This window comes from Polyodon spathula, chromosome 12, assembly GCF_017654505.1.
Source record: "Polyodon spathula isolate WHYD16114869_AA chromosome 12, ASM1765450v1, whole genome shotgun sequence".
NCBI lineage: Eukaryota > Metazoa > Chordata > Actinopteri > Acipenseriformes > Polyodontidae > Polyodon > Polyodon spathula.
This window is the reverse complement of record NC_054545.1, coordinates 29,402,139-29,426,969: the sequence shown is the minus strand read 5'-3', so window position 1 is coordinate 29,426,969 and position 24,831 is coordinate 29,402,139. Positions and strand designations below refer to the sequence as shown.

General features: G+C 38.2%; 1 protein-coding gene across 4 annotated transcripts in view; it reads right to left on the bottom strand.

The window, feature by feature from the left end:
- LOC121323983 (protocadherin-1-like) overlaps nucleotides 1-24,831 on the bottom strand; it is a 135,163-nt gene that overhangs the window by 104,374 nt on the left and 5,958 nt on the right. For all 4 annotated transcript variants that reach the window (XM_041265343.1, XM_041265342.1, XM_041265345.1 and 1 more), the window contains 2 exons: nucleotides 22,870-23,702; nucleotides 20,203-22,392 (listed from right to left, as the gene is read on the bottom strand). In XM_041265343.1, coding sequence (XP_041121277.1) covers nucleotides 20,203-22,392; nucleotides 22,870-23,673 — 2,994 coding nt within the window. In that variant the 5' untranslated portion in view covers nucleotides 23,674-23,702. The remainder of the gene's footprint in view (nucleotides 1-20,202; nucleotides 22,393-22,869; nucleotides 23,703-24,831) is intronic.

Below are 24,831 nucleotides of genomic sequence, written 5' to 3'. Positions count from 1 at the left end.
GTGTACTCAAACTTTTGACTGGTACTATATATAAATACACTATTTGACGCCACTATCACTTTAGTAAATGCGTTTCTTTTTCTTCCAAAGATGGGAGGAGGGGGTGTAAGCAAGGATTAACAATATATAAATAAGTTGGCAGAATGGTTGATTAGATAAAGTTGTAATAATTTGTTTTCATGGCAAATATCTCAGTTTCAATGTTATGCCTGCCCACATCATAATAAATATGCTCATAATAAAATAAGGCCAAAAAAAAGATCACAGCAAGAAAGCTAACAGCAGCAGTAATGCATCTTTAAAAAGCATGAAGCTTGGTCTTAAATCTCGATATAGACCTTGTATGGCTCCTTGGGAGTTATACCCTGATTTGCAATAGATTTCCAATACTGCCAGATCAGTACTTTCTGTAACTTTCCACATTGTGTCAGGGCTAACAGCACTTGACAGTCTGATGCTTGTGTCCTCAGTCTAGGCTGATTGAGTATGATTGGCTTTCCACTGGCAGGTAGCTTTGCTCATGCTTTCGAAGACCACTCTGAGCAGGATCCATCTGCTACCTGTTATGCAATGGAGATATGCAAGAAAGAGAAGGGGCAAATTGCAGCTAGACATTTACACCTAATTCAATCGTTTTCTTTCAGATTCAAGTACCAAGTTACCCCCCTCCTCCCTCTTATCTAGCATTTCAGTTAAGACAATAGAGTCAGGCACCACACTCCCTACTAGGCAAACATGACCAGGCACCACATTCAGCATGCACAAGTGACTATCACAAATGTACCTTTTCTATGGTTTAGTCAAATAGTCTGCTGTATGAGGAAGCAAATTGCGATACACCAGCATCTTCCCAGTATGAGTGAATGAGCCACTGTTATGTGTCTGACAACAGCTAACACATCATAGGGTTGGGCATCCACTGTGGCTGCAGTGGGTGAACGGATGTAGCACATCTTTTATGTTTTGATGAACTTTAATTTGGGTAGATTTGTTATATTATTACCATTTTTATGTTCTTTCTTTCTTTCTTTATTTATTGTATAATAGTTTAATTTCTTGGTGGGCTGTTTGTTGCCAAAAACGACTAGAAAAAAAAAAAAAGTTGTGTGATAGCCTTAGCAAGCATTTTCTCCAGTGGAAAGTTTCTTAAATTTGGTTAAGTGTATTTGAAAAAAAATAAATAAAAAGGTACTCCCTAAGTCTGCGGCTTATCAGATTGACTGCCGCTTTCATTTCTTTTCAGTCAGCAGTACAGGTTGTTTAAACAGTTCTATCCTCTTGGAATACATATAACTTGATATAATTTTCTACTGTGGTTGAATAGCTGAAATATCAGGGGTGTGGGTTAGAGTAAACCTAATTTCAGGCTTCTTTAATATACCACTAATCTACTTGTCAGTTTAAAAAGCTTTATTGCTAACGACATACAATGTTGGTTTTTAAATACAAGGAAAACAGCAGACTTGCAAAGTAAAATGAATGCTAACAGTAACAAAAATAAGAAACTGTTAAATTCCAACAAGATCCTATTTAAAAGCAAAATCATGAACACTTGTTGATTATAGCACCACAAGCTATCTTAATCATGAGCCTGCAAAATACTGGATAAGCTTACATATCTGAGTTCTGTCTTTTCAACATGGAGAATCCGCTTAAATGAATGGCAATGAATGAATGATGATGATAGTGGTTGCAATTGCAGATGATTTATAACTGTGAAGGGCGCTCAGGGCCCGAGTGAAATATAAATTTGGCTGGAGGTGTCGTCCACAGGTGCCCGACAGCTACCTGCGCGAGGCCGGCTGGAAATAAATGAACAGTTACATGCATACCATTGCTGCAGATAGGACGTGGCTATGAGTCACCTCCCCCCAAAAGAAGACACCGCCAAACCATGAATGGAGAATAATAAATAATTAACACACCCCACAATTGGCGAGATAAAATTGGTCGGAGGCCTCTTCCATGGGTGCCCAATGGCTGCCTGCATGAAGCCGGCTAGAAACACATGAACAGATACATGCATGCCAGTGCCATAGATAAGAAGTGGCTGTGGTCACCTCTCCCCGAAATGACGAGGCTGCCAAACCATGAATGAATAATGAAAAATATTTAACGCTCTCCACAGTGAAAATCAACAGCTGAGACACGGCCCGTCCTCCAGAGCATGACTGCACCGAGGGAGAGAGCCCTGTCTCTCCAACCCGACCACGCACCCCGCAGAACTACTAAATATGAACCGCTCAGCACTCAGGTAAGGAAAACCCCCATACTCACACATTTTTTTATTTTTTTTTAGGGGGAAACCTCAGGAAATCCATGACTGAGAGCAGCTCTTCCTCCAGGCTCTAAGCGGCCAACTCCTGTGTCGGCTTCCCAGGGCTAGATTGAGCAGCCGAAACAGAAAGAATCGACAAGAAAGAATAACACACAGAGCTTTCATGCACTTGCTGATGACATATTGGTCATGGGTTGATTTTCCTTCCAGAACAGCAACCAAATTTACAATTTCCGACATGGAAGTCACATTTCAGACCTCTCTTCAGGTTCAGTGCCCTTCCACTGCTTCTCATTCTCTGTTGCTCCACAACTCTTGCTGATGAAAGCCTCTCAATGCCTCAGGGCAGTGGAACCAGGCCAGTCAACCATAAGACTGATGACAAAGGCACTATTAAACCCGAAGAAAGACAATTGTACTGACAAGGGTACCAGACAGATACTTAATTAAAACTCTTGCTACCGTGGCAAGGTCTGAGAAATCAAAGTTATGGTTTATGAGTGAAGATTATCATCAGACAATTGCATTAGAAATATATTAAATAGAGTTTATACATACATTTGGTATTCCAGTACTGCTTGGCTGGGTGGAACACAAGTTTGATATTGAAAGCTGAAGACTGGGCTGACATTAATGGTTAAAGCTGAGGACTGGAAAGATGTGCAAAGAATAGGGAGGGCCAGCTGAGGAAAAGTTGACATGAATTTTAGCTTTCAGCAACCCTCTGGTCATCCTGAACAGGGTTCCTTCTCTACACATGTATTAAGTTGTGATAATATTCCAAACTGTATATCTCATGGGTGTATATATCTAACATATATATATATTATGCCTATCTACATATATATATATATATATATATATTATATATCCCTAAGCTAAGTATATATAGGTAGACTATTACTCTTTGAACGGTTATACCATATAACGGCATATATAGGTAAGAAAACCTCTCTGCTGATGTCTAACCACTCTAGAGGATAAGATAGAAATTTGAATTGAAATTCATCACAGTAGGTTAAGACTTTTCTGACGTGTTCATGCTCCCCTGGTTTAGTTCCCTGGAAAAGAAAAACAGCAGGTGAGGAAGAAGGAAAGATTCTTCTTAAGAGCAGCTCAGCACATTCACTCCCCTAACGATTCCTATGCACCTTACCCAACTCAGGCCCTGACATAACTTTCAATATCTATCTTGGTACAGGGCCACCTTTGCCCTTTCATCATTCTAAGAACCTGTCTGCGTATAGACACTTTTAATTTAAAAAGTTTTCTGTTGTAAGATCCCAGTTTGAACCAAGTGCAAAGGCAAAAGCACATTTTCTGAATAAGAATTTTAACTATAAAAAATTAGCCAAGAAAAAAAAAATAGTAGTTTCTTTTTACTTATTCTTCAGAAAATTAGGCATTGCCTTTGCACTTAAATATGGGCTTATTCACACATTAAGGCTGTGCTTTTCTTTTAACTTTATTATAATTAACACAGTTTTATACGGCATATACAGTGTTCTGTTTGAACACACCTGTAATCAGGAAGTATTAATCAAACAGCAACCCTGTTAAATTCAATGAAGGTAGACTCTGGATTCAGGAAAATGGATGGTCGTGTATATATTTTGGTTTATATATAAAACACAGAACAGAGCAGTTAAGGGGTTAATGCTTAAAGGCCACTAGATTTTTTTCTTCCTGTACCACCCCTCACCACCCCTGCAGTTTATTAAAGAGCACCACTGTGCCATGCCAAGACGGTGCCTCCTCGGATACTATTATCCACGTGGTGAACTCATGTGCTGTCAATCATCTACCAAACTCTCAGTTGCACACTAATACACAGAGGGCAAAGTAAAGCAATTCTCATTGTTCCAGCTGGCTGATTTTTGAACTGATCCCCCCATTACACTGGGTTTAACTCCTGAGTAACTCCTGTCGTTGCAGCCGAGAGTTTCACTCGCATTAAAGATGCAGTTATCTCTCCCTAAGACAGCGAAAGTAGAAACAAACTCCCCTGACATCAATATAAATAACACTAGGGGTGAAGAATAAATAACATACATCACAGTTTTTAACGGAGCGTAGTCCCTTTTGGAAGCCATCATAAAAAAAGTCGTTTGTCTGAAATAACAATTGGTCTTATAATTATGTTCACAGTTGCTGGTTTCCTGGCTTCCTGTTCCTACTTATTTAGGGGGGGGTGGAACAATAACATGTGCCTTTAACGTACAGTAAAGCCTTATTGTACCTATCATTTATTCATATCTTGCTACTTAATTACAAGGAAGTTATGTACGTGACTGCACCCAGGTAAGCACTCAGTTGTTTTACTTGTTTGACTCTTGGCAAATAAACCATTAAAGCTGTATTCACTATTCACCTCTTGGTAGGACTATTTGCATAAGACCATTTGTGTGACTCACGTGTAGCACATATCTCTGTATTGCTTTTAGAAGAAAGCTATTGTAACATGGTAAAATAATCAGTTTTAAATCTAGATTGGACTTTTCATGTTGGCAAGACATTTAGTTAAGAGACAGAAGCAAACACACAGTATTTTTATTTATTTATTTGTTTTGTGTGCTTTCTTTAGGGACTAGAAGAGATTACTGTTTTTTTCTTTCTTTTTTTAAACTGAGTGTTTGGATAGCTATAAATAAATAAATAAATAAATACATAAGCAGTTTGAGTACAGAAATAAACTTAAGGTTTGGTTAAAACCTAATTAATTATGCAATCATTAATTTATTCAGGATATATTTGAATTTGAAATGTGTATATTGGATATTTATATTATATCAATTGTACTCTAATTTGATTATGTAAGCTTCTGATTGTTATGCACTTTTAATAGGTAATTTGTGACTTTAATGTTGTATGTATTTTTAATCAAATATTCAATAGGAAGTTATTGCTATAGTTTAGACTAGAAGTAATATGGAGATTTACTACAGTTGTCATCAATGTGTGCCCAGGGACTACTACTGTCAATGGAAATTAGCCTACTGGCTACTCTGAAAATGCAATGCATCATGTAAGTGATACTTAGGTTATAATTGTATGTATCCCTGATAAATAAATACAATAAACAATAAACAAAAGCAGTTGGAATGGGATCGGAACAGCAATACACTGGTGTACTGATGGAAATATCTTCAGCTCAGTAAAATGTCTAGTCCTGTACTGCAGCAGGGCTTGTATTGTAGGTAGATTTGTGTCATTCTGTACATGGTCTTGATGACTTGAATATCTCATCTATGTATTTTGGCCAGTTCTATATTCTGACCATTTTTTAAAGAAGAAAGAGATGGAGTAGGAATTGAAGAAAAATATCAGGTGAAGTCAAGCAAAGAAGAGAACAAAAATAGAATAAGTGCGGGATGTGTGACTTGTGAGAGAAGCAGTGGAGAGTTTCACAAAATCCACCCACAGCTGAATTTCTGATTAGCTGTGCAGTCACCGTCCTTATCTCTGTGAAATGGATTGTATTCAGTAACCTGGAAGCTATCATTTAGACTGGATAAACCTGCTTCTATCTCTCTATTTTTATTTTATTATACAACCAGTATCACTTAAAGAAAAGAAAAAATGTAAGTACTTCAAAACTAGGGGAAAAAAAAAAAATTAACTGAGAAGATTGCTGTAAAAGACCACTTGAGCAACACACACACACAAATATCACTTTGTGCATGTTTAACGTGTTCACTGCCCTGGATAAAAACCAAGAGGCTAAAATGTTATAAATATGCATTAGCCTGCGGTGACCTAAAAGGGTACTTGGCTACAGTATTTTTGTTACATTATATATATATATATATATATATATATATATATATATATATATATATATATATATATATATATATATATATTTACAGGAAAATTGAGCAGCAGTACATGAGAAATTTATTACAGTGGGTATGGGTCAGAAAATACTTCTGGTAGGTTTAAGAAATAATGTACTTGCCCTGAAATGTGCTGCCAGTAGAACAGTTTAACACTTCTTTGACCAGGGCCAAAATATAAGTTATTCATGCAAACAAGGTAAACCGGTATTGTCCTTGTTCATTTCAGAAAAAGAGTACAAATATTGTAAATGATAAAATATTATTGAATCCATTATGTCCTTTATGCTGTGATTTGTGTTTTTGCCTGTCAGCATTTTGAGCAAAAAATGTAGTCATTCAAATAAAAGAGGGCTTATTGATTGTTAACACAGGTTTTTGGTCATTTTTGCAAATGCAGTGGCATATTCAAACACTTGTCAATATTTGGAACTGTTCAGCGGGACACCCACAGAGGGGGTCATATGCATTAGAACACACAAACATGCACTCATTATCATATAAGTAATAGATTACCCCCTCCGAGTACATACATATTTTTTTTTTAATCCAGTCACTGTTAAACAAGCACTTGCTTTGATAGCAACCCGACTTTATATATATATATATATATATATATATATATATATATATATATATATATATATATATATATATATATATATATGGGCCCACATTATATTCAAAATCATACATCAAATCATATTGCAGCAGCAGCAGCGAGAAAACAACACGCTTCTTCAATATGACTCGGTATAGCATATGTCAATAAACTGAGATCTGGTCATGTGAACACAATCCCTGCCAGGCAGTGCATGAGGAGGCCAGCAGCCGTAGAGAGAGAAAAACAAAATGCAGCGAGAGCAAACTCCCTAGTCTAGCTGTGAAGAATTTCCAATGATAAATTCTTCCTATGCAGCGGGACGTGGGACATTTGCTAGAAAATTGTGACTGTCCCCACCATATAGGGACTGTTGGCATGTAGGTATTCAGGACTAAATGTCCACTTACGTTTGAATGTTTTGTTCAATACCATAAATCAAGTCATGGTGCTGCAAACGTTGAATAAATCCACTAGCTGCCAGCAAGCTGAGCCAATTACCTGGTCTATACTCCTCTAGTACAATTCACAATGAACACATGATAATGCAAAGTGGCCTCACAGTCTCCCTATATCTACTACACTTATGTTTGGGTCCTCACGGATGTTTGCAGTACTATGTTTACCAGTCGTCTTCCAGCCTCTTTAAAATATGGCTGCTCTGCTCTCAGCTGTCTCCCTGATTATGGTATTTAGTAGATAAGAGTATGTGTTGTTTCCTTCATATATTGACACCTAGTCGGGGCCTGCAGCTCTGATAAACAGAGTCTGTCTTTAATTAGTGATTAAACATGTGTGCATCTGTTGGGAAAGGAAAACGGAACTAGAAACTGTGTTTTTTTTCCTTTAAATGTGTGTGCTAGTACAAAAGGCACATTGAATAAATCAGTAGGGGCTTACTATATACTAAATGTGAAAATCACATACTGACATCTTTTGGATGTCATTTATATGGTGCAGCATGACTGCGAAAAAGACTTTTCGATCATACATTGGGGGATAATTGCACAGGAATGAAATAAACATTTTCACAATATTTTGTTCCCTTTTCTCAGAGTTGTGGCACAGGGTTTTGGCCAAGCCTTAAGCAGCATGCAAACTTAATACAAACCTGATTTGTTATAATTTCATAACTAGGTTGCAAAAAAAAAAATTGGGGACCTCTGTTTTTAAGTACCTAAATGAAACCAACCCCTAAAAAGGAGTTGCTATTTTTAGCAACAGGATCCAGTGAATGTAAGCCTTTTTTTCCAAGCTAATCTCTTAGTACATTTAAATACAGTATTAATTAATCGTCTTAAGACATAAGCCCCTCTTATACAACCCTGAGTTCCTATACAATATCCTGAGTGTGCTTTGAGACAAGAAGGCAGACTAGTACCTCTCCCCTTTTCCAGGAAAATATCATGATTATTTGCTTGCTTAATGACAAACACTACACTAATCACTTTACACAGGGAAATTAGGGTACACCTTGCTTGTAATGTAATAAAAACTCAACTTGGCAGATTGCCCTAAATCTACCCCAACCCCCTTGTTTTAATGCAAAGATTAGACCGGCTAAATATCATAAAGAGGATCTTGGATATTTTAATCTGTACTAATCTCCACTTTAGAAATCGGCACACTGCACTATTAAGACGATCATGGACTGCTTGGTCTAAATATCTTTTTCCGAGATGTAAGCCAAGCGACAGCAGCTGCCAAGCATTTTCTGAAGCTATAAAAGTAGGCGACTCGTGTTCTTAGTTGTCCCGATAATTTCTCCCACACAAGGTAGACACATACTGTACTGCAGCTCTTTAGACTTCTAAAGAACAATAGACAGCAGAGAATCGGATGTTTTCTGGTACACCAGTAATAATTATCCCCTTTATGTCACAGGTTTATATATTCTTTTGTGGATAACAAAGAAATTATACTCAATCTAGACACTATCTAGTTACGCTGTATCTTTGAGGAATCTGCTTCATATACCAACACCCTAGTATGTGTGTTACATTTTCTAAACTGTAGCCTGGTAGTTTTCTATTATGTGTAGTACATTGTGTGCTGCGTGTTATGATGGATAACCTGGATTTGTTCAGATGTGTTGCAAGTGATTACATACACAAGGTATGTTTAATCCATCACACTCCTCAACATGTTATATGCATATATTATGTTTTCTGGGAACATGGATTGATGATGGATAAACACTAGTCACAGAGACAAGTGAAAAATGAATTATTTGTTTACCTCTAAATACAAACAAAACATGGAGCATGTCTCCTCCATGCTTATAGTCACGCATCTGTACAGAAATAAACAGCAGTTCCTTGCCCACCTCTTCACAGAGTATTAATAATTCATAAGTCCACGCGTATTGTTGATATTGACCTCATACTATCTTTAAAAAAAAAAAAAAAATCAGGCTCACAGATGCAGACAGAAAGCCATCATGTCTAAGCGCTGAGGCTTAGCCGTTCTACAGCCTGGAGAAATGTAAGGGTTTGCTGAGGCATCTGTCAATGACAGCAGGGTGAAATCTTACAAAAACCTCATGAAAAGGTACCCAAATAATAGCTCTGTAGTACTGGGTGATTATGAAGTCAATTGGCCAACAGCACTGTTGTGAAAAGGCAAATGTTGTTGTGTGTCCTTGTGAAAATGCTGCAATCTTCTGTTTTTCTCTAGATAAATAATGACTGTTAAGCATTGTATGCAATACAGTATATCTGTAAAACAGCCTTAACTCTGAATATGTCTGTTGGTGTATATGGACGAATAAGACATTTTCGTCACTGATATTTCTTTCTTGTTTTTTGCAGATGTGGGTTTTTGTCTTAAGAAATATTTTTAATGTTTGTTCAATAAAAATTAAATTTTGGAAATTGAGAAAAATCATACAGTGTGCAACCAAGTTTTGCATCTACAGTCCTGAACCATAAGGAAATAAGTTTTGTTTGACCATTCCCGGCTGGTTGTTGTGAATCGATAGAGACAATTGAGACAATTGTATATATATATATATATATATATATATATATATATATATATATATATATATATACACACACACACACACATTACTGTATGCAAGAAAACTGATATTAGTTGACATTTTAACACGCTCTGAGATTAAATCACTGAAAACATTTTTCACGAAAACAAAATTGTAAAACTGTCATTAAAAAAACATGCACACTGCAGATGAGTGATACATTAGTGACAGCTGGCACCAATGTTTGAAGCTGAACTTTAAACATTAGAATCCACTTTCAGCAGTTTCTCTGAACGTTTAGGCAATAGTTTTCCACTTTAACATGTAACTGCAGTCCATGTTTGCAAAATCACAAAAGCGGGACGTTATACTGTTGGTGACTTTCAGTCCAAAGTCCACACCTATGCCATTAGAGCAATGCTTCTCAGTTGTTGGTATTGGTGCGTTCTTCAATGCTTATGTAGAACAAGCTGGCAGGCAGGCTGCTAGACACATGCCAAATCTCACATGGCTGGAGAAAAATCACAAAGGGGTATGACAAATCCATAGTTTGCAGCAAATGCCTTCAATGTAAGTAATGATTTCAGACAATGACTGTGAAGGAATTTTAAGAATGAATCCCTTTGTGAGTGATTCTGAATCTGTCACAGAGGACAGTTTGCTTTCTCTATTATCTGGGAACAGATAAAAAAAAGAGATGCCAACCTCAAGGTCAAAAACATCTCAATAAATGAAAAAGTCAGCTAAATGGAAATTAGTTGAAGAAAAAAGAATATGCATGCATTTTATGAGAAGGCAGTAAAACTTTAACAAAATCTATCTCTGTCATTAAAATCTGACAGTGTTGATATACATTTTTACAAAGTTGGTCCCTAAGCATGTTATGCACAGCAGGAAACCACAATGTTATCCCTAGGGGAAACTCACAGTCACCAAAGGAAAATGCAAAAGTGGAAGCCACATATTTGAATGAAGCCTAGATCATATGTGACTCACAAGTACTAATAAAAACCCTGCTTCTCCAACTTTTAGCATGTTTTTTGAGATGCAAATTTACCTCAAGGCTTATGCTGCTTCCAAATCAAGCTTAGTTTTAACCTATACAGAGTTTAAATCCTAATTATAATACAAGTCTTCTTGGTTTAGCGCCCATGCTGGTACAGGAGCTTATTCGTAGATTCTCAGTGGGCTTATCATGTTGGCATAACATCTCCTCTGCAAAAAGTCCTTTGAGACTGTGGTGTTAACTTTGAGGCCTCTAGATACATGGGCAGATTGCCAATTTATGTTTATTTTATATCTTAGATTGAAATCCCCCCAACTCAAAGGTACCTAACAAAAGCTAATTGTTTGGTTAATAGAAATGTCAATGCACAACCTAAAAGGCTTAAGATTGACTAATCTTCTGTATGTGAGTGGAATACGAGTATAAACCCTAAAGCCTAAATTGTACGAGAAGAATAGGGCACTTGTTCTGAGATAACACCCAAGAGTGGGCTAAAAAAAATAAATAAAATAAAACCCAAAAAATCAAACCAGACTTAAATGGACATTTACAAACCCAAAGTGCGTCTTTAAAAAGCTCTCCCATTTAAAAACAATATGGGAAGGATTTACCGGCCACACGCAGAACAAAATTTGGTAATCCTAGAGTGTAATCTCATATTGAAATAGTACACCCAGGCCCCTGAACAATCCATTTGTTTTCTGCATCATTACACATATTCTGCTCCTTCTCCCTCTCCTCAATTTTTGCCCACAGCATGAAAATGCACGAATAACAGCATTTGGGAAAGGGAGGGGGGCACAGACAACCTACTCTAGATGTCAATTAGAACACAGCACAGGGGGCAGCTACCCTTCACATGTACCATGCTGGGGGCAATTTTAATGCAGGGAGGAAAAAGCAGTGGTGATATGCCCATAGACAACTCACCCAAAGCTGATTTATATAACTGTTACAGAGTTACACAAGTATTTGGTCAGATGCTTATGGAGTGTTGTTTTAGATTATTGTATCACACAGTTTTAAGTAGGGAAAGATAAGAATTAAATAGAATGTAAATTCAACACATGCCTTGAATTGTATATCTAATATAATGATCATATGATGAGAAGTGTGTCCTCATGCATATAGATTTGAGAACTGTAGGGCCCATTATCTCAAGCCAGTTCACACACACACACACACACACACACACACACACACACACACACACACACACACACACACACACACACACACACACACACACACACACACACACACACACACACACACACACACACACACACACACACAACCATGCCTCCTTTGGCATAGCATCAAATCTATCCAATGTGACTTTCATTAATATTTTATAATAATAGTAATAATACAGGTAATAACACTGGAAGACTAATTTAGAATGTTGCTTTCATTTAATATGCAAACAACCAAAACCAACAGCCCTTCAAACAAAACGGAATCCTGACACTGGAATAAACATTTAATCAGCTTATACCTTCATCAAACTATGGAGTATGGGTTTACATTTTTAAATTTAAAGACAGGTGACGCACTAACATAAAAGGTGAGTATTTAGTTATTATTATTGTTAATATTTTATTTGTTTTACTTTCTCTCCTCTCTCTGGCTGCTTCTGAACCCTGTGCCCTGGCTGTGTAACCCTACCCTGACCAAGCCTTACTCACACGTATTGTACTCCCATTAACTAATCCCTCTCTTCTGTTTTGCCCTTAATCCTCTGCTATTGAAATTCCAGCATTTATTCCACAGCTACTCAATGGACCCTCAAAAAGAATGCTGAGCTGCAAAATCTGTGCTTTAACTGTGTGTCTTCCGATACAACCCTAAACAAATAACATCGTGATATACAGGAGAATCCCTGTATTGCCTTTTCCACTTAGAACACATGCACACCAATGCATACATCATCTACAATATTATTCTACTATGATGAATATTACACACCAGCAGGGCAGACAGATTAGACACTAACCTCACTTTTTAATGAAGGAAGTACCCTAATATTTTTAATAAACATCTATGCAACAATACAATTCAGTCCAGTATTATGAACATGCTTGGTTAAACTTTTTTCTTTACATCCATTTTTTGTTCATATAAAGTCTAGGCATGATTATGGCTTTTCAGCTATATTTGAAATGAAATGCCACCACTAAATAACAGTCTTCATAGAAGGTGGGTCCTTATAATGGGAAATCATCAGACTGCCCCATTATTGAAAGACACTAATATAATAATAATCTTTATACAGCACCATTCAAAGTAGACCACCATCACAAAGCACAATACAAGATATGAGACTACGATGTGTGAACTATGCATCAGTTACAGAGTTACTTACAACAACATCTCACCCGAAAGACGGAGCACAACTCAGGGTCACACAGAGTCAGTGGCTGGGATTTGAATCAGGGACCTCCTAGTTTCAAGCCCGTTTCTTTAACCACTGGACCACACAACCTTGAAATTGATCTGAATGGGGACCTGGTCTTCAATTGGAACTTAGAAGGGATTTTTACCGTAATTTGCCATTTTTTATTTTGTTCTATATGGCCAAGCTGTTGAATACCAGCCATCAAGGGCTTGAATGCTACATATCAATAACTATCAAACTTGAAAGCTAAAATTCAACTTTGAATGTAATATATTCCTATGTGCTTCCTTCCTTCTTGGTTTAGGTAGATCAAGGCGGATGTGATCTACAAACACCACTGCTGTTTTTCTATTCTCCTTCAGGAAATTCAATAGTGTTGTATACCCCATGCATTTACAGAGATTACGTGATGGTAAAATGGATGGGCTCTTGGAAATGACCTGAAAGTTTATTTAACATACAATGGAATATATAACGCAATGCTAACCCAGACCTCTTAATGCTATTCTGCAAGCCAGTATAGTCCCCAATCAGGGATGTAGAATCTGCAGTATTGAGCTCATTAAGATCACTAGGAGAATGAAACAGTAAGCTTTTCCATAAGGCTGTAGTTGTGTTCCTGGTGCTTGTTTGGTCAGTCTGCCTCTCTTGTTGAGTGGGAAGTAACTGGTAATGTAACTTAACAGCTGCTCTATATTACTGCTCTGCTACTTTGCTGCCTATTACATCTACATATTGCCACAGCATCTCCTAACAGTGGATACACTGCTGATCATAAGTGCAGTCTTTGGAAGAAATGTTCAATTAAAACTAAAGCATGACAGCACGTAGTGTGCCGACTGAATTGGCCACTGAGCCACTAGACTGAAGAAATAAAATGCTGGGAACATTAACTATTCCAACATCATCAAAACTCTCTAAGAATCAAACTCCTGCTATTGCTAAGACTTTGTTCATGCAGTACAAGCAACCTTTTCATGTGAAATATATTGTGCAATGTCTGGGATATGTGGCTTTACAGCATGTTCTGTTTCAAGGACGCTGTATGAATGATCAGTATCCTGTTGCCTTGCCAGGCCTCTATTGACGACAAGGTGTGTAATTTAAAAGGTATTTAATCTTGGCTAAACAAACAGAGGTATCTTTGAAACAGTAACGTTTTTTGTTTGTGTCACAGTGAACACCTGTCAACTTTGTCGCTTGCTTTGTAGAGCCTTCTACAGTTGGGAGGGGCTTCTTGCTTCTTGCTATGTATCAATGTCAAGAAGGTTAAAAGAAGCCCAAGAGGTTTTGAAGTCGTTTCTTTTGGAGGGCAAAATAAAATATAATTTTAGCAGCTGTTATCTGACAAATCGAGTGAGCTGGAGCCATACGGATAGCTAGGAAATTCTATTGATGTAGCTGGGAGAGAGCTGCTATGTGTGAAACACCCAGCCATCCACTATCTAGCAGAGGCTACTGCAGTGTGCCAGACTGATGGGTAACATGGAGAGCTTGACAGTTACTGCGTTCCCAGACTGACAGGGCTTTTTGTCAGAATGTGGTAGGTGTCACTCAAAGCATTGTGTACAGTACCGATGCCTTCCTTCCTTCTAATCACATCTGCTCTAACACTTTCTGCTAATGCTTTATTTTGGGTAGTAGAAGTACACGCTCAACTGAAATACCCATTTTTGAAGTTCAGTTACACAGCAGTTAATAAACAGACATTAAAACAGGGAAATGTTACTGTAAGATATCAGTAACCCAAAACATACAAATGAATGTTTAACATACACTGGCTGTCTTTTCATGTTGGAGTCTTAATAAAAACTCTTAACATGCATGCCTATGGAATACAAGCACAAGAATTGCACTAAAGCAAGTCTTGTTTCTCTCAATGTTTTACTAACCTTTAGTCAAACTTCAATAAATGGACAACTGCATAACAGTTAGATGCATATTAATGGCATGCATAACAAAGCATTCTTTTTTATTTAATGTCCAGGGATCGCCTTCCTGTTTTTCTTCTCTGCAGTTTTCAATACAATACAATACATGCAAGCACCCTCTGGCACTGATCCTGTTTAGCATGCTCCTGTGGGGGTCAAAGCACCGCCTCTATACACATACTTTATTCTACAATTAAGAAGGCGATAAATCTTCAGAAGTTTAGGAAGGAAAACATGAACCACCTAAACTGTGAGGAGCTGTTTTTCATACAGGCAGGAAACTTTGGAAATAGAGTAGGTTTGTGTTGTGAACTTACATTAGAAAAGGTTGAGGTCTGCCGTATGTGTTTTAGTTCATGACCCAGCAAATGCCATTTGTTATTATAAGCATTTTAATTAGTATTAAAATCAAAATAAAAAATGTGGCATGTTTATTTTCATTGTGTGTGTGTGTGTACACACATATATATATATATATATATATATATATATATATATATATATATATATATATATATATATATATATATAATCAATCAGCGGCAGTCCAATCATAAGTGAGTGAAGGTGGGACATAAACAGGTCAAGGTCTTTAGTAGGTTTAACCAATGGGAGAGTCAAAGACCTGCCCCTTGTTATACAGGTGTCCAATCATGAGTGAGCAGAGGTGGGACATAAATATATTAGGATAAGGCAGTGTGTAAGCATAGCTTAATTGCATGCAATATTGCTTATTATAGACACTGAGAATTATATTGAGAACTTCTAGTTGCTTATTACAAATTTAAAAAAAAAAAGTGTCGTAAAATACCGGAGACAGTGTAGTCGATTTAGTTATGAATCAATTTTCAAAAACTTTCTCAGAAGAAATGGAGGTACAGTCTGGAGGACAGATCCACGTCTACGACCCACTTCAATTACAAGAGTCTATGAAGTGGTGAATATATATATAAAATTGGGGAATTATTTATCTACAGCAGAATACATGAATATATGCATAGCTATCAATTATGCAGTCAAAAGATATGTAGAAATACTAAAGGTGGCAACATTCATTGAGAAACAGTAGAAGTCTATCAGTTGAAACATTGGTCAAATAATTTCAATTCCACAGGTATCTGACAATTTTATCCAATTTGTACATGGTTTGGTAAGCAAGGGAATAGAATAACAGAGTAAAGGGAATAAAAAAAAATAGAACAAAACAATATATAGCTAGTATGAGGTGATTGTACTATTCCATGAGGACGCAGTGGGATATTTCTTTGCTAAAGTGATCAGAAACAATGGAGCATAATTGTTTACCTCTTCAAACATCATTCTAAAAGATGGCCCTCTTTGCCGAGGATAAAACAAGCATAGACTTGCAGATTCTAATATTGTATTACTCCATGGAAACTATGGATTTTACATCCTTCTTGACAAACGAGGTGACAGATGTGGCTGCATTAATCTAATGTGAAACCAGACTGCTGTGGATGCTGTGGTTATCAAAGCAGCTCTTCTTCCAGTAGTGCAAAATGCTAAAAAAGCATTCTGTCTTCTTTAGCAATTAACATGCTACTTATGCAATTTATATGTTGTCGGAGCATTGTTACAGAATATGAAAGTGATCATTACAGTTTTGGATTTCAATCTTGATCGTTTTTTTTTTTTTTTTTTTTTAATAAAAATGTATCCTTTTTAATATTTTCTTGTCCCAGACAGAAACTGCTAAGATCTAAGACCAAAACAACTTAAAGATAAAATTAATTTTCTACCAATTAATCTTCTTAAGCAGGGGTCTCCAATCCTAGTTGTGGAGGGCTGGTGCCCCTCCTGGTTTTTGTTCCAGCTGTACTTCTAATGAGCATTTAATTGGCTCAATTAAGTAATTTGTTCCAACTGTACCTTAGGGTACAGTTGGAACAAAAACCAGGAGGGATCCAACCCTCCAGGACCAGGATTTGAGACTCCTGCCTTAAAACATTAAAACAGCAAAGTGAACGTTTAATAAGAAACCAGGGCTTCAGAAAAAAAAAATAAATAAATACAAACTGTTTTAGCAACACAAACAGAGCCAGACTGAATGAATGACGTGGTTGGGGTATAATGGTTTTTGGGTTGCCATTGAATTTAAATCTGCAGTACCCCTACCAAAGAGCACAGATAAAAAGCTCCCTTCATTTTAGACACAGAAAAAAAAGCTCCCTTCACTTTAGACTGGTACAGTACTCCCTTTCATAAAATAAAATGTAACTAGATTTCATATCCATCAAATGATTCTCACACAGCAAGCAGTTGGCAGCATTGGAGTCTGCAGCACCAAACCACCCTAGCATCAACTTGAGGAACTTTTAAAAGGACAGCAATATAAGCTGTCTGCATATTACAGACTTGTGACATTTCGAATCAATGCTGGCACACCTTTAAAAGTCAAATTGGCAGCCATGTCTAATGTTATCCACCTGCAGCTCAGTCCCATTCACTGAGTGCAGATACTCAGCGAAGAATGCATTGGTCGTTTTGTTTCTATGGAGACAGGAGAAGTTGGAATTGAAGCTGTTCAATGTAGAGGCTGGAAGAATATTAACTAAGGTCTGCAGAGGGCGTAGTGATGTAGCTGCAGTGTTTATACATTGCAGGAGTATTTTAAAAAAATGGAGGGATTTAATGCTACTGAAACTGCTAATTGACACTTATATGCATTAATATGGCACAGGTACGATAATAATAATAATAATAATAATAATAATAATAATAATGTGTTTTTGAAAATAATTGTGGTTATTCAAGAAAAAAGAAACCTTTTGAAAGAAGAAAAATTGCACGTTTATTTTTCAATGCCTAGAATGGTCCAGGTAATTGCAATTCTAACAACTACAATTATCAGGAATAGTCAACAATTTTGGACCTTCAGAATCATAAACAAATGTGAAAGAGGATACTGTACCTTTGTCCTTTATAAGTTCCATTTATTTGGAAATTACTCAGGGGAATGGAGGGGAATACCCGATCCAGCCTACAAATCGACAACCACAGTGAAATGCAAAATGTAAAGAATATCTTTATTGAAATAAATTTATTTTAAATTATAAAAAAGTATACAATTTACAGGTTACATTCATTTTTGAAGAAATAAAAACAGATGGAAAACAAAATAAAAACAAGGAATTAAATTAAAGGGGTAACTGCAGCTTTAAAACACAAATTTGCTCACCCAATCTGCAATTGAAGGGCAGCGAACAAATAACAGTGGTTGTATTTTTCAATTTCTTCCAAGTGAATAAGCATAGTTGAAAAACACGTACCTTTACTTGTGGATGTAATTCAATTGCTGTTCACAAGTGGTATAGAAATAGCTGTCAGTTTCAGACAACAAGCTACACTCTCATCTGGACTGAACAAGAGCCATCAACAGGTACTTTTACTGAAATAGTAAATATAACTCTGAGCCAACATTTAAAACCGATGTGTAGCAAGTATTTCTGTTGAAATACTGACAACATTATGTGCACTATTAACTAATAATCTGGGTCTCTCACTGAAGACATTCTCTACAGTTTACAGCAATAAATAAATATTACAATGGAAATGAATAACAGCTGATGACAATATGTTCTGCTAGACAGGATGGAAAAAAGAATAACCATTTGGACATTCAGTACTGGCATAAAAAAAAAAAAATAGATAAGCTTGTTCCAATAACAATGATGCATGTATATCCCTTTGGCAGACAGCTTTTGTTTGTGAGAATTAAAAAATACTCACAATAATGAAACTAATGAGTACTGTAGGACATATGCAAACCTACAACTTAAATATACATCTTAAAAGGCAAATCCTTTGTAGCACACACCACTTATTGCAATCAAAAGACTGCATTCAGAATTGACATATATACATACTCTGGGCTCTAATAGAATACACCTGGCCTTGATTAGTCCCAAAACACCTTATCAACTCTAATTAAATTCAGTTAACTCGCCAGTTGGCATGCTTCTGTGAAGGCTGAAACCAATAAACTATCTTGCTGCTACTGCATGGTCCTGATTTAAATCAACCAGAACAGTGCAAATGGTTAAAACAGGACCAGACCCCACAACCTTTATATTCATTCACCTTGTATATATGTAGGTCCTTAAAATTGTCCCAGTTTTGTTTAATAAAATAAATAATTAGGGCACTTTCTGCAAACGTGTTGGTGAGAAGAAGAAAGTTTAACTACCATTAACCTTTGCAAATAATTGACACATTATTAAAATACTTGGCTCAACAAGCAAGGACAACAGAAATGAGTGTACTTGAGCTTATTCATCTGTATGCTGGGAGGTTGAGAGGTGCATAAACCATTCAGTCTGAGCCTTTCAAAGTGAAAAAGGACATTCCACCATATTGAAGTGTGCCATTTAATTCCACTAAAATGTGCCACTCACATCTATGTGCATAGGTGAAAATGCATTATCTTTTCGGATCCCAATATGACCACCATGGTCCCACTCATGTTTTGCAGAATATTATGTCTTTTTTTTTTTTTTTTCTTTGAATATATAAAGTGACATAAGTCATTTTATAAAATTAATTAAGATGACAGTGTCAATCTTATTATTACTAAAATGACAATCAAGACAGTACAATACCAGGGTAAGCCAATACAATACCCTCATTTTAAAACAGGTGCTCAGCTGAATGGTGCAAAAGCTAAAATATCTCCCAAGTGTTCAGATGTGAATTTTGAATTTTAGTTGCACACAGTTGCCATGGCCAAACTTCGTCATTTCCAACCCTCAGTGTACAGCACATTTCATTATGGTGGATAAACAGCCTATCTACCCTTCTAACATTACTGAATAAACCTAGTCTATCAGGGATATATGCTCTTACACAAGCAACAGTAAGTACAATACCCTCCTTTGTTTCAAGTTCTTGATAGAAGTACTGATAGAAGTTCTTCTTTCAACAATATATTTTGCTAACAAAGACAATAAAGCCAGTGGATCTAAACCTCAGAATTTGCATAGTATTTTAGAAATGAAATGAGGTGGGTAGGGCAATGGGAGTAATGTGGAAGATGAATGGAAAAACAAAAATGCAAGATTTTGGTGGTCAACAAGTCCATCCCTACCACACCCGATCAGTCCATATAATGTTTGCGTCCAACTCTGTTGTGTTTATGAAGTAATCTCCTACCTGTTTGTTGCTATATTTTGGAGGGTTGGCCTTGTAGCTGTAATCCAAATACTGGTCAGAGCCTGTAGAGGTGTTGTCTCCTGTCCCAACAAAGGTGTTTGTCGCTGGGAGGTCCTGCACAGCCTGGTGTTTCTTGGAGGCAGAGGGGGACTGGGGTTGAAGTTGGATGGAGGGCAGGGGAGAATTTGAGCGGTAGTGACGCCCTAGGTCAGGGCTGCCAGGTTGGTAGTTTAGAGGCAGGTGGATTCTAGGGCTGTCGTTGACCCCATCGTTAATCAGGTTGAACTTGAGACCTTTTTGAAGGCTGGCTTCCTCATCTTCCTCTAAGGGCTTGGCTGGTTTGGGGGCCTTACCCTTTTTGCCCTTCTTGCCTTTGTTACCCTTTGGTCCCTGTTTTGGGGCATACAGGTCCTTGTTTTCCTTTTTTCCAGCTTGATAACCACTCTTCGCCTCCTTCTGCAAGTAGTAGCGGATCACCATCACAACTACAATGACCACAATGACCCCAGCAATCCCTGCAAGGCTACCGTAGAGGATGTTGCTACGTTGGGTAGCGTGGCTGTAATCAGGGTCCCCAGCAATATCTGTATCTAAGGGTGTGTAGAGGCTATGCCCTACCAGAGCCTCCACCACTGTGATATTGCTGATGGTCTCATTTACAAAAATGTGCACTAGAGCCGTAGTATGTCTTGGGGGCTTTCCTTTGTCGCTCACCTTGACCACCAGTCGATGAAGGCCAATGTGCTTCCGAAGTATTTCCTTGACTAAAGTGATCTCTCCATCAGAGGGGGAAATGTGGAAGAGCTCATGGGGATTTCCACCTATAATGCTAAAGACTAGCTCTGCATTGGGGCCAGTGTCAATGTCTTCAGCCTCCACCTTCTCCACCCGGGTATCAGGGCTGGTGAATGGTGCTAGATGGTTGTAGGAGGAATTAGAAGGCCGTGTGATGTACGGGGCATTGTCATTCTCATCAAGGACATTGATAGTCACCCCAACATAGGAAGACCTAGGTGGATCTCCTCCATCTACAGCCTTTAAGCGGAAGGTGTAGGTGCTTTCTTTCTCACGGTCAAAAGATATGCTGGAGAGAATAGTGCCTGAACCATTTTGGATGACAAATTTGCCATTATCTGGCTCTACTGAAAGGTGTACATGAGCATTCTCACCCTTATCAGAGTCAATGACTGTCACCATGCCAACTGGACTAAGAGGGGGCATATTCTCCAACACAGAGAAACTGTAGCCACTTAACATGAACTTTGGATCATTGTCATTGCGATCCAACACTCTCACTATAACTGTAGCCGTCCCTCGAAGACTAGGGTCACCCTTGTCAGCTGCAGCCACTATAAACTCATAGCGCTCCCTATGCTCACGGTCTAGCTGATTTTTCGCTTTCACTTCCCCTGTGTCTTCGTTGATCTCAAAGAGGCCTTTGGTTGATGGGTCTAGGATTATGGAGTATGTCAGCTCTGCATTGGAGCCACTATCTGCGTCTGTAGCCACTACAGCCAATACCCTGTCCCCAGGCTTGTTGTTTTCAAAAAAATCTACCTGAAAAAGGCTGGGCGAGAACACAGGGACATTATCGTTTATGTCTGTCACTTGGACCTTCAAGGAGTTGGTGCTAGATAGAGCTGGATTGCCTGAATCTACTGCCACAATTTCAATTCGGTATTGCTTTACCAGTTCGTAATCCAAAGGGGTGGTAGTCTGTAGAAAGTATTTCCTTTTTTTTTCACTTGCAGATTCACTAGCTGGCTTCAACTGGAAGGGGACATCACCAGCCACCACACAAGTGACCACCGCGTTCTCCCCTTCATCACGATCCGAGACTTGCACCAGGGCCACTGGGGTTCCAATGGGCATGTCCTCAGAGATGTTGGCTACTCCATCTTCATGAATTACCAGGCCAATCCCTCGGATCTCAATGGTGGGTGCATTATCATTCTGGTCCTTTACATGTATTATCACCAAGGTCTTGGAGCTCTTAGGGATAGGTCCTTTATCCCGGGCAATCACGTAGAACCTAAACGTAGTAATTTCTTCCCTGTCCACAAGTCCTTTCACAGAGATCACACCACTGGTGCGATCAAGCCGCAGCAATCTCTGCACCACATCAACGGCTTGGTAGAAGGCGTAATCTATCTCCCCATTGGGACCCATGTCTGAGTCATTGGCTTTTACCTGAAGAAAGGAAACAGAAGGTGAATGTACCATGGACATAAAGAAGATTAGATAATAGTAACATCTGACCTTTTCTGGTTACAAAAGTGCGACCACCAACTGATTTTACAATTGGTATAATTGTATTAATTTCAGCTCCATGCACACCACACTTTAGTGCACTATTTCAAAAATTGTCACCTGTTTCCACCCCAGTTTAAGCAATTATTTCAAAATACCTAAAAATATGGTTTAACATCCTACATTCCTTAACTCTATTTGTGTTGTCTTGGAAACTACCCAGAAGAATATGAGAAGTCAAACTAGGAATATACTTGTAAGCCAAAACTTAAAAAATACCTGAAGTAACAGTGAATGCATACATGATCTATATTAATACAAAATACATCACTTGTATCCTGCATTCAATTAATATTTGGTGGTCTACATGCAATTTCATATGAATTAAGCACTATGATTCACAGATATATAATCTACCTGGAGCACAGAGTGTCCCACAGGGCTGTTCTCTAGCAGCTCTGCCTCGTACTGTGCCTTCTCGAATTTAGGTAGGTTGTCATTGGCATCAGTGATGCTGACCCTGAGCAAGGCGCTGCTGTAGCGTGGCGGATTCCCACCATCTTCCACTTTGATGTTCAGGTCATACGAGTCCTTGTGCTCTCGATCCAAGTTGCCCATCACAATGAGCTGTGGCTGTTTCTCCTCTTGCTCTTCCGCTACCTGCAGTCCGAACAGCCCCTGTCCTTCAGTGCCAACCGACAACTCATAATTAGCTACCCCATTGCGGCCAGAATCCCTGTCAGTGGCCAATGGGATAGGAAAGAGGGCGCCTAGGAGGGTATTCTCTGGGATGGAGAGGGAAAGAATAGGGGAAGAGAACTGCGGTGTGTTGTCGTTGATGTCCAATACCTCAATTTTGCCTTCTAATAGTCGAGTGCCATGGTTTTGCATGAGGTCTGTGATAGACACCTCAAATTCCAGTTTGCATGGTTCCCCTTCAAAGAGGTTCTGACAGTCTTTCAGGGTCTCTCGGTCAATGGGTGTCTCTGTGGTGAAGATGTCCCCAGTTTTGCCGTCCACACGAAGATAGGGGCTACCCATTTCAAGCTTGTAGAGGTGGCCAGAGTCTGGAAGTCCTTGGTCAGACGCTAGGCTCCCAATCAGTGTATTGGGTGGCTGCTCCTCCTGAACTTTGTAGAGGATACTACTTCTCACAGTCCTAAAACAGCAGGAGACCAGCAAGATGGTCCACACAATTCGTGATCCAAGCAATGTATCCATCGGCACAAGCTGCTGGGCAAGACTTCAGTCTAGAAACAAAAAGGAAGAGGAAAGAGAAATATTTTAGTATTACAAAAAACAGGTTTCTTAGTGCATAATCCGCACTTAAATGTACTAAGATTTGTTTTTACTGCTTAACTGTTGTTAAATTTCCACTAGGGGCATGCAGAAACGTGTACTCTTACATTAAGAAGAGTTTTAAATCAGCAGGTATTCAATAAACCCATTAATTAATGTGTTTATTTTAAAACAAGAACAGCTGCCCCCTCTCATGTTTACAACTGGGTACCAATAATGGCAATTAACTTCCTCACAGAGTGTTCCGATTGGAAAAATATGTTCCTCTCATCCGAGGTGCTAATATTTTTACTGCCGTCATTTTACAGCCTTTGTATCAGGTCCAATTTATTTTCACACGCGCTGGTAAATTCCCTCCCCCCACCCCCCAGAGAAAAACAGGTTTAAAAGACAATGCATCGCAAAAGGACACTCATTACTGCATCTCTAGCCAAACCCCACCCCTTGTTCACTGTATTTTTCACATACCTCTTCATAGTCGTGCATACTGATAAATCCTCTCCTGATCATTCGTTTTATCAAACTCCTCAATAATGTGATCCAAATCATTATTTTATTACTATAAACATCTGAAAAAGATCAGCAAATGTCTGTGATATTCTTTGAGCTCTGGATATGGAAGTAGCTATTTTCTTTGGGTTATCTCTGTGGTGCAGGGGCTATCTGTATTGCTCAGACACACACCCTTTTTCAGCTTCTCTCGGCTCCTATCGGTCTTACTCTGCCACTGAAAGGTTTTCTCGGCTTTTTCCGGAGAAAAAAAAAAACTAGAGACCTGTGCTTGACACTTTTTTGACATCGACCAAAAAGGGAAAATTGTAATGTCGGACCTGGCCCTACATAGGACCGCAAAGGGTTGAAAGACAGATACAAATGAAAACAGGTTTGCATTTGCATAACAACCTGCCACATTTATACTAACAGCAATTCCAGCAGCTGGTGTTACACACTGTAGAGATGTTTTTCTGTTTTTTGGGGTTATATGTGTTTTGGGGTTATATTTTGGGATGGAGTGTTTTGACTGCTTGAAATGTAAGCTACACTAATGTTTAAAAGCAAGTTTCAAGATTCTAAATTCCG